Source organism: Gorilla gorilla, chromosome 14 (genome assembly GCF_029281585.2).
Source record: "Gorilla gorilla gorilla isolate KB3781 chromosome 14, NHGRI_mGorGor1-v2.1_pri, whole genome shotgun sequence".
NCBI lineage: Eukaryota > Metazoa > Chordata > Mammalia > Primates > Hominidae > Gorilla > Gorilla gorilla.
In genome coordinates, this window is record NC_073238.2 from 53,262,223 (window position 1) to 53,274,278 (window position 12,056).

At 37.5% G+C, this 12,056-nt stretch overlaps 1 protein-coding gene across 2 annotated transcripts in view; it reads right to left on the reverse strand.

The window, feature by feature from the left end:
• Positions 1–12,056, reverse strand: part of STOML3 (stomatin like 3) — a 30,301-nt gene that overhangs the window by 17,233 nt on the left and 1,012 nt on the right. Inside the window, exon 1 of one of the 2 annotated variants that reach the window (XM_063697275.1) lies at positions 2,504–2,528. The exons of the other annotated variant lie outside the window; for it this stretch is intronic. Coding sequence (XP_063553345.1) covers positions 2,504–2,528 — 25 coding nt within the window. Of the gene's footprint in view, positions 1–2,503; positions 2,529–12,056 lie in introns of those variants that run through there. 2 annotated transcript variants of the gene reach the window in all.

The window sequence follows — 12,056 nt, forward strand, 5'->3', positions numbered from 1 at the left end:
GCCCGCCACCACACCTGGCTAATTTTTTGTCTCTTTTAGTAGAGACGGGGATTCACCATGTTAGCCAGGATGGTCTCAATCTCCTAACCTTGTGATCTGCCCGCCTCAGCCTCTCAAAGTTCTGGGATTACAGGCGTGAGCCACCGCACCCGGCCAGGGATTCTTGTTTGTAAAATAAGCAGGTCTGGCTGACCCTTTTAATTTAGAATTCTTTATAGTCACCATTTTATCTCCTTTAATTATTTTTCCTTTTATTTTTATTTTTTTGAGACAGAGTCTCATTCTGTCACCCAGGCTGGAGTGCAGTGGTGCAATCTCGACTCACTGCAACCTCCACCTCCCAGGTTCAAGCAATTCTCCTGCCTCAGTCTCCTGAGTAGCTGGGATTACAGGCACCTGCCACCACGCCTGGCTAATTTTTGTATTTTTAGTAGAGACGGGGTTTCGCCATGTTGGCCAGGCTGGTGTTGAACTCCTGACCTCAAGTGATTCTCCTGCCTCGGCCTCCCAAAGTGCTGGGATTACAGGCATGAGCCACTGCACCCGGCCCATTTTGCCTCCTTTTAAATCCTTGTTCCTCCTTATTCCCTTCTCCTTGACAACCACCCCCATTCTCATCCCATGATCTCCTCCAGCTGATTTATATTCTCCATACACAAGCACCAGGACTAGATATCCCCAGCCAGCTCACCCTACAAACGCCATATACTATCTATCTCCGTTAATGCCTTCACCATCCACCCCTTTGCCCAGGTTAGGCAGGTCATCATTGCCTCTTCCCTATCCAGTTGCAGAAAGTCACTAAACCTAAATGATACTACCTCAAATCCATCCCCAGTTACCCATTTTACTGCTACTAATTTTTTGAGACCTGAGCCAAATTCATGAATATTTAGGAGAATTCTGGGCTTTTGCTCTTATAAGCGATGTTTTGATGAATGTTTTTAAATGTGTGTTTTTGTGCACTTGTGTAGGATAAATCCCTGGTAGTAGAACTGTAGTTCATACAATTTTGATAGATGATAAATGCCTTTCAAAAAGTTTGTACCAACCTCCATGCTCACCAACAGCATAGATGTGCTTATTCCCACATGTCCTTTTCTCCTTAAATCATTTCAACCTTCTCAGTCGTTACATTCTGATAGGTGAAAATAACTACATTTTAGATACATATTTTGTATTAAAAACTTTTGAGTGCAAATGGCCTTTTATATGCTCCAAATACATATATATTCTGAACAATAAGGGCTTGCCTGAATACTCTGAAATTTAAATTTCTAAAATATCACCTCCCAAAGCTTTGGACCCACATGGAGGTGAATCAGACTATCATTACACAAGATGGAAAGACACTTTATGCATTCTCATAGAATCTTTGTCAAATTTTATTAGTGCTTTTTTAGTATTCATGACAGAGCCTATAGATATACATTCTCATTCAAAAAAAAAATTCAAGTAACACAACTAAAGTTCCCTGAACCATCCTCTCCTCAGTCCCACTTTAGTTATCTAAAGAAGTTCCGTAGGCCGGGCGCGGTGGCTCACGCCTGTAATCCCAGCACTCTGGGAGGCCGAGGCGGGTGGATCACGAGGTCAGGAGATCGAGACCATCCTGGCTAACACGGTGAAACCCCGTCTCTACTAAAAATACAAAAAATTAGCCGGGCGTGGTAGTGGGCGCCTGTAGTCCCAGCTACTCGGGAGGCTGAGGCAGGAGAATGGCGTGAACCCGGGAGGTGGAGCTTGCAGTGAGCCGAGATCGCGCCACTGCACTCCAGCCTGGGCGACAAAGCAAGACTCCGTCTCAAAAAATAAATAAATAAATAAATAAATAAATAAATAAATAAATAAATAAATAAATAAAAAGAAGTTCCGTAGTTACCGGTTTGGTGTGCATTCTCTATAGACCCACTCCTGTGTATTTACATACATATATCTACATTTAGAAAACACTGGCTTTGATTTGTAAATTTTATTTTGTGATAATGGCATTACACTGTACCCACATTTCTACTTTAACTTAATATATGGTGTATAGATTTCCATGGCATTACCTACTCATCTACCTCACTCTTCTTTATTGTTGCATACTATTCCATCTTACACCTGTGTCTCAGTTTACTTACCATTCTCCTATTGATCATTAAGGTTATTTGCAATTTTGCCTATACAGACAAGGCTGTAATAACTGTGCTTATATATGTCTCACTGGGCTAATATGCATCTTTATAAAATCTTGGTAAAAGTACTGTGAAGGCAGCACAGTTCCTGTCATGTCTGGTGTGTTTCCTCCCTCCCGGCACTACAATATTTGGTGTTCAGAAACCTTGGGCTGTTCTGGGGCTATGACTTTGGCAGCACAGCACACGCAGGCAGCTGGGACTCCAACAGGACACCAGCTGTGCTTAATGCCTGGAGCCAAGCCCTGGACATTTCCAAAGTAGACACAGCCTTAACACCAGCTGCATAAGCAAGTGTTTGTCACAGAGAAAATCGCACCGACCTACAAGCTCGCCTCTGGAGTTCATCAAGCCCTTGCATCATTACATGTGCACATGAGGCTCAGCTCCATTAGGTAATAGACATGCTGAGAGAGACAAGAGAAGAAAATGTGACTATTCTTCCAAGATTTACACTGGAGCATTAGAATCACCCAGGCCGTGGCTTCTGGGAGAATTGGTGGAGCCTGGGGGTCTCATTAGCTGCCAGTTAAAGTGGGGCTGTGAGTGCTGCTGTCACCTTCCCTGCAGGCTCCCACCTCAGCCTTGTGAGCATGCACAGCTGGGAACGAGACCACACAGAGCAACTCCTCCTGGCAGCCTTTCTGTCTCCCCACTCGCTCCCACAGTTGAAACTAGGATGCTATACTGAGAACAGTTTTTGAAGATTACAATTCTGACTGAAAGGATATGCTGGGATTGTATTACTAAATACAGAGTTCTTCAGAAATCGCCCTACTTCAAGCTATACAAGGCTCTGAGGGGATGATGGAAGAAAAAGGGGCTGCACAACACCTTTGTTGGTCACTAAGTGATGACCACATTTGATCATCTGTTTGAACCAAATCCACAAATGTGTGTATTCTCTGGACAATTGTCGCATAACCATAAAGCCATGTCATATGCCTACTTCCTAGCAGAAAACTGGATTTTGCTGCCCCAAACAAATTGCCGTTGGTTTCATCATTCATTTAAAAAATATTTTATCAGTTCTATGCCAAACGCTGTGCTGGAGAATAAAATGGGAAACATGCCTCTATTACAATGCCTTGGTCTTTCTTTATGCAGCGGGCAGGAAGAATCCCTCGGGCAGTTACAGAAACAGTAGAAACAGATATGATACTAGGTTAATTACTCTGCTGCACTTACTTCTAGGAAGTCTGCAGCTGGTGAAATATGTGGAGACTTCCCCTGTGTGTGGCTGTGACAACAGCAGCAAAATATTTAATCAATACCTTCCTTTCAATCTGCAAAGAAAAAGGTAGAGCCATCAGCTATGGAAGCTGAGGCCCAGAGCCACTGACAAGAAGAGAGGCACCCATGACTTCAGCTGGAAGGACTTTAGAGGTAACCAAAGCCAACTCTTCATCTTGCAACCAGAAAACTTCCTGGTTTAGTGTTGCCACCGTCATCTTAATCTCTCATTAAGTAAGGTGACACCCACAGATTCCACAAACAGACAGTGGTGCGTGTCTACCTTTACTGACTTAGGGAGTGAGGCAAAGCCAAGGTTCACCGGTAAAGGCACATCCCCAGGGCATTATTCCTGGTGCTTAGATATAGCTGTTTACACCAGAGGAGATTAAATACCCTTTAGGACCAGGGCCCAATACTCAAGGCAAGATTGGCTACTTGTGTGAGCCAGGAAGTAGGAGAGAATGTTCTGTATCACTAGCCCCACTTAAATTATATTAGAAACAGAAATGAATTATAGTAAATAAAACAGCCTAGGTGACTTGCTTGTTTATTTCTCAACTTCAGCTTGGTCAAGAGTATTTAAATATTACATCAATACTACCTACAATATTTTATCACAAATCTGTGTTATCATAAATAGTCTCTTAGTTTCTTAGCAGAAATAACTGTTTAAGTATTATGACATGATTTTAAACAATCAGAATAGGATGATGTACATTACACATCAAAAAAATGAAAGTCAAAACCACCATAAGATTCCAGTACGCAGCTACCAGAATAGCAAACATTAAAGACTGGCAATACCATGTTTAGCAAGGTTGAGGAGCAACTAGAGCACTCAAATGTGCTGTTGGAAGTTAAGTTGGTACAATCACCTCAAAAACTATTTGGAAGTGTCTACTAAAGCTAAACATGTATCTACTTTATGACTCAGTATTCAACTTCCAACTAATACCTGAGAGCAATGACTACTGATGATAAAGAAAAATATGTTCAACAATGTTCATTGCCATTTTATTCACAGAAGCCAAGATATGAAGTTCGCCCAAATCCATCAACAGTAGAATGGATAAATGAAGTTGTGGTATATTCATATTCAAAGGAATATTACTCAGCAAGAAAAAAAGACAAAACTACTGCTGTATGTAAAATATGGATGAATCTCAGAGATATAATAGTGGGCACAAAACCTTAAAGCAAATCTCAGCTTGACTAAATTTTAGACGGGCTTCTTCCTGACCCTAAGCCCCTAATCTCCCTTTTCTTAGGGCATTTTCTTTAAAAAAAAAATAATAATAATAATAATAATAAAACAAAAAACAACAAAAACAAAATTGTCATTATAAATTCTTTTTTCTTTGTTTTTAAAATATGTTTATTTTTTATTGTTTCATTAATGGGATATACTAGCTTATATAAACTCTTTCTCTGCCTCTTTGAGATTTAAATCTTTTGAAAAGCCTCTTGCCAGTTTCACAACCCAGGACTAAATTTCTCAAGGTCTCGGGAGCTAACCTTTGGAATATAAACATCAAAGAAAATAGCACCCCTATCTATCAGTTTCTGTTGGAAGTAAAAGCCTAACTTCAGTGGGCACCTTTCTCCGAGTTGTGAAACTACCTTGTTTCACATAATACTTGTTATTTTCTTGTGAAAAGAAAAGAAATCTTGGGACCCCAAACTCATTAAGCCAAAGGGAAACATCAAACTGGGAACTGGGTCACAAAAACCTGCCTTCTCTTTTTGGTTCCTAAATAAGATGGTTACAAGATGAAAAGCTACACATCTCCCTCATATTTTTGCCCACAAGGAAATTCCTAGTGAGCTCCAAGATGTTTACCCTAAAGCATTTCTGTTAAAATTCACCATAGCAATGTAAATGGATAGCTTATCTTTACAATTGCATCACCCCTCTGTCCACCTGGCACAAATGCACATCTGATTGTTCCCTGTCCCATTTATCTTTGTCACCTTATATAAAATGCAGATTCCCTGAATTTTCCCCTATCTGTCTGTTACCTTATATAAAAATTCAGATTCACTGAGCCAGACACAGGCATGAGTGACTATTTTCCCCTATCCCTCTGTTACATGAAAATTGTGTACTTCTCAATACCCCACTCTTTCCTCTTTAAATTCAGTGCCCTCAAAATCATCTTCAGAGAAAGGCATAAACCTGACTCCTGGTCACTCATCCTTAACTTTGACAAATAAACCTCCTAAAATGACTGAGACCTGTCTCATCATTTTTGTCATGTCATAAAGATATACAAAATACACTAGATGGCTTATGACCTCCCCCTCAGGGATTCCAGTACTTTTCCAGTAGCTCACTCCAGCCTTTAAAAACCCTGCCACCCCTTGCTTCAGTAGAGTTGAGCTCAGACTGAGTTCTGGCCTCTCTCCTCCATTGCAATAGCTTTGAATAAAGTCTTCCTTGGCCATTTAACTTTGTTCAGTACAGTTTTTGCTTTGAAAATGTACACTTTATTTTGTTCCATTTTTTTCTTTTACCAAATCGGATTCTAAATATCAATTGTGGATGTTCTGGTCCATCTAGATAATGGTTTCTCTATATGTGCAAGAACTAAATTTTCAAGATTATGTAATAAAAGCTCTAGACCCTTGAGGGCTTCTACTGGCTAATCTGGCCACTGACATTATAAGCTCCTTCAGATAACCCTTGGAACCTTGAGAAAAATATAGAAATATCAGGTCTTTAGTGAAGAATTAGTAAATTAGAGCTGGATGATGATCTTATTATCTACGCTAGTCCTATGAATACAAAATTCCATAATCCTAAGAGGTTTCCAGACAGGCAGATTTACATTTCAACTCCAGAAGGATGACTTGTGCTCAGTAGTTGCATGAAGTTTACAACACATTATCTACTGTATGTTCCCTTTTACCATTTGCTTTCTCTCTTTTCTTTTCTTAAAAAATACTTAAGGCATTATTTTGAAAGTGAACATTCAAAAAGGTGTAAAAATAATGCATTGAATACCTTAAACCCACCATTTGGCTTAAGAATATACACCTTGCCAACAAAATCAAAGTCCCTTTGAGCGTCCTTCTTCAGACCCTGGAGGCATCCTCCCCCACAGCAGCTTCCTCATGCTGAATACCATCACCATCACCCCAACGCAGCCGCAACCACAAGGCTGCCACTCAGAGCCCAGGCTTCACACACGGGCTCTTCCTACATTCGTCATTTGTTTTTCAAGTAGCAGGACTTTTGATGGTCTTTCGGTATGGGTCTAGGTGATCCAGATGAAGGAGTCAAGCCATGTGCTAACATCACATGAATACCCCCTACAGTAGAGAAAGTAACCTAGGTCCTCACACATCTTGTCCCTTTGCACAGGTCTTTGTGTTCCTCAGCCCCCTTCTGCATCCCATATTTTCCTCAGCAGGCCTCAGCTCAAACTTCCCCTTCTTTTCCAGGAAGATTTTTCTCTGTCACCCTCACCTTTGTGTGCTCCTCTTTTGAGTTTCTAATACAGTCACGCACCACGTAATGATGTTTCAGTCAATGATGGACCACATATACGATGGTGGTCCCATAAGATTATAATAGTGTGTTTTTATTGTACCTTTTCTATGTTTAGATATACAAATACTTACCATAGTGTTACAACTGCTTACAGTATTCAGTACAGTGACATGCTGTACAGGTGTGTAGCCTAGGAGCCAGAGGCTGTACCCTATAGCCCAGGTGTACAGTAGGCTGTACCACTGAAGTTTCTGTAGGTATACTCTATGATGTTCACACAATGGCAAAATCACCTGACAACGTATTTCTCAGAATGTATCCTCATTGTTAAGCACTACATGATTGTACACCCTCTATCATAACTTTTTTTATAGGACCTTGTAATTTGTAGCTAACTTTTGTGTCTTCCCTGTAAATTTTTAGTGCTCTGAACGCAGGTATTTTATTTTTTGTCTGCACCTCCTGCTTCACAGAGGATGCTGAATGGATGCAGTGCATACTTTTAAGTACTTTGAAGTACAGGATGAGGGTGATGTTCAGCAACATAATAGATTTACTGATCTGTTGGAAAGTCCTTGTATAGAAATCATGGTTCATCAGACAAGATTCTATTTTCTCTCAAAAAAATCAATTAACCAAAGAACCATATGTCCTTGCATTTTTCTCCATACATTCCGCCTGACTGTACCCTCACTCACACATCATTTCAAGAAGAAAATAGGGCAGGGCACGGTGGCTCATGCCTGTAATCCCAGCACTTTGGGAGGCCAAGGCAGGTGGATTACCTGAGGTCAGGAGTCCGAGACCAGCCTGGCCAACATGGTGAAACCCATCTCTACTAACAATACAAAAATTAGCTGGGTGTGGTGGCACACTCCTGTAATCCCAGCTGCTCAAAAGGCTGAGGTGGGTCAATCGCTTGAAACTGGGAGGCAGAGTTTGCAATAAGCCGAGATCGCGCTACTGCATTCCAGCCTGGGAAACAGAGCGAGAGAGAGACTTTGTCTCAAAAAAAAATTTAAAAAAAGAAGAAGAAAATAAAGAAAAAATGTTTTCCTTTCATCATCTTATCATTCTTCTTTCTCCCCATTCTCCCATGCTTTCAGTTCTCTCTGTTTGAAATAACAGCACTGCCAACAACAACAAATAAAAATACTTCGTCCTTGAGATTTATGTCCAAAGTCCCATTACAATGTTATTTATAACAGTGGTAAATGAAAACCACCCTGAAAATATAACAATGGAGGGATAATTAAGCAAACTATGATACATCTACATAATGTCATATTATGTATATATTTTTAAGTTTATAAAAGCATGAGAAAATAATTATGGTATGATGTTAAAAGAAACAAACAGTAAGATGCAAAATTATAATAGGGACAGTAGAATCACAAGTATATAGAAGTATATATATAGAATAGAAAAAATTTTGGAAGAATATTAACCAAAACATTAACAGTGGCTATTTCTTTTTTCTTTTCTTTTCTTTCTTTCTTTTTTTTTTTTTTTTTTTTTTTTGAGAGAGAGTCTTGCTCTTTCCCCCAGCAGCTATTTCTAAATAATGGAAGTATAAGTGGTTTTCGTTGTTCTAAGTTTTCTTTGACATATTTACCTGGTTTTTTTTTTTTTTTTTTTTTTTTTGGTTTGTTTGTTTTTTGAAATGGAGTCTCACTCTGTTGCCCCTGGACATGATCTCGAGTCACTGCAACCTCTGCCTCCCAGGTTCAAGTGATTCTCCTCCCTCCCAGTAGCAGGGATAACAGAACGGCACCACCACACCCAGCTAATTTTTTTATTTTTGGTAGAAACAAGGTTTCACCATGTTGGACAGGCTGGTCTCAAACTCCTGACCTCAGGTGATCCACCTGCCTCGGCCTCCCAAAGTGCTGAGATTGCAGGCATGAGCCACTATACCTAGCCTATATTTACCATTTTTAAAAGTAAAATTTAAAATAATCATGTCAAGTTTTACAAAAAGGAAGTGCTTTGTGTTATCAAAGCAGGGAAGACCAGATGCTTCCCAGAGGAAAAATTAGAAGTATGTGGAATGAGAACAATCCCCTTTCCTGAGCTTGGGGATGAGTGTTAACCATTCTATCTCCCTTTCTATGTTCATTTCCAATCCTGTGAAGATACAGTCAGCAAATAGAACTTCAGCAAATTTCTGGTTCTCTCTGTAGAGAATGAAGGACTTTGATCATCAAAGATGAAATCTAAAGGAAAACACGAGGGGTAAACATTATCTTTTCATCCCCTGTAATTCATCTTCCCTCCTTCCTTTTTCTCTATGCACACAGCTTGCATTAAGGAACACTTTTAAGGAAAGTGCAGAATTGCTGAAAAGGAATATAGTCCTACTCAAAATGCTCTCTTAGCCTGGCAACTAAACCAGCTCACAGGAGCTGGTTTGGATGCAAAATCTTAAGCCCAGAACAGACACAGACTAAATACCAGAGCTTCTGGGGGTAGGGGCTAGGAATCTGTATTTTAAGGAGCTCCCCAGGAAGATTCTTTTGCATGTTAATTTTGAGAAGAGCATCTAAGATTTCTGTGATCTAGATTCCAATTCACTTTAACTCTTAGAAAACAAAACAAATCAAAAAAGAATAAAAGGGGGGCAGAAGAGAATGTCAAAGCCATTAAGTAGTGATGTGATAATAAATGTCTAAAAATTGGACCCTTGGGGAAAGGAAGAAAGCCATAATTTATAGCATTTCCACTGTGTAAATATCACGTACCCCTTCAGGTGATTCTAATCCACCCTTGTGAGTCATGAGCTTGGAGTTAGAAACAGAGGCACACAAGTGGCTTTCAAAAGCTGGTCCAGGCCTGGCACAGTGGCTCATGCCTGTAATCCTAGCACTTTGGGAGGCTGAGGCCGGAGGATCGCTTGAGCCCAAAAGTTCGAGACCAGCCTGGGCAATATGACGAAACCTGATTTCTACAAAAAAATACAAAAATTAGCCAGCCATGGTGGTGCATGCCTGTAGTCCCAGCTACTCAGGAGGCTGAGGGTGCAGTGAGCTGAGATTGCACCACTCCACTCTAGCCTGGGCGACAGATCAAGACCCCATCTCTAAAAATAAAAGAAATAAAGTGTGCCAGCAGCACACTCCCACATAATGTTCCTGCTGGAAAGGATAACAAGGGCTTAGTTATTTATATATTAAATAATTTCCTCACCATTTGTGAAGAGAAATGTCTATAATGCTTACAGGACTGAATAACATTGCCTTAATATATATATTAAGATTTTTAATATATATTATGTATACTAATTATATATTATATATTATATATGCTAATTATATATTATATATTATATATAATATATACTAATTAATATAACTGATATATATAAAATATATAGTATATATATTATATAATATATAATATTGTGTATATATTATATATTATATTGTATATATAATATATTATATTTTATATTATATATTATATTGTATATATAATATATTATGTTTTATATAATATATTATATTGTATATATAATATATTATGTTTTATATAATATATTATATTGTATATATAATATATTATGTTTTATATAATATATTACATTGTATATATAATATATTATGTTTTATATAATATATTATATTGTATATATAATATATTTTATATAATATATTATATTTTATATATTATATTGTATATATAATATATTATATTTTATATATATTATATATTGAAATTTTATATATTTGATATCAAACACATCATTAAAAAGGTGAAAAAATAAGTGACAACTGGAAAAATATATTTGCCACTTATGTGCTGTCAGGTATATCAAGTATTCATAAGTACATATTACATATTATATATTATAGTATATAGTATATATAATTATATATACTATATTACATAATATATATTATATATGCTGTATTATATAATATATATTATTATATATTATATACTATACTATATAATACATAATTATATATACTATATTACACAATATATTATATATGCTATATTACACAATATATTGTATATACTATATTACACAATATACTATATATGCTATATTACACAATATATTATATATACTATATTACACAATATATTATATATACTATATTACACAATATATTATATATACTATATTACACAATATATTATATATACTATATTACACAATATATTATATATACTATATTACACAATATATTATATATACTATATTACACAATATATTATATATACTATATTACACAATATATTATATATACTATATTACACAATATATTATATATACTATATTACACAATATATTATATATACTATATTACATAATATATATCATACATTATATACTATATTATATAAGATATATGTTATATTGTATTATATATATATTTTATATATATCTGAGTTGCAAGGGCAAACTTAGTCCACAGATCTCAGAGAATGGTCCACACTGTATCTCTCCTAAAAAACTACAAAAGCACAGGAAATCAGACATTGCAAATATATAAGCCCCATTTTGTTCATTCTGTGATAGTGCCAGTTTTTCATATTCAAATATCGAAACCAAGAAAACTCATGAGTACTTTCAAGAACCTCACTGATGATACAGCTTCAGTCATGCCATCTACCCAGTTGATGTCTTCACCTGTTAAAATGGAAACTAAGTGTCTCATGAAGGATAAATAAGGGGACTCTTGAGATCTCCCGCTTGCATTTCCAGATGATATTTACTGCCTGCAAGCTTTTCATGCCTACTTCAAAAGAAAAGTTTCTTTTCCAATTCAGGTAAATGTCTCTAAATGTATACTTTTTCCTTTTTCTTTCTTTATTCCTTTTTTTTTTCTTTGTTAGGCAGGGTCTCACTCTGTCACCCAGGCTGGAGTACAGTGGTGCAATCTCAGCTCACTGAAGCCTAAACCTCCTGGGCTCAAGCAATCCTCCCACCTCAACCTCCCACTTAGCCACAGGCATGTGCCACCACACCTGGCTAAATTTTGTACTTTTTGTAGAGATGAGTTTTTGCCATGTTGCCCAGGCTGGTCTCGAACTCCTGAGCTCAAGTGATCTGCCTGCCTTGGCCTTCGAAAGTGCTGCGATTACAGGGCATGCACCAGTGCACGCAGCCTAGTTTTTTCTTTTATGTATTAGTAATG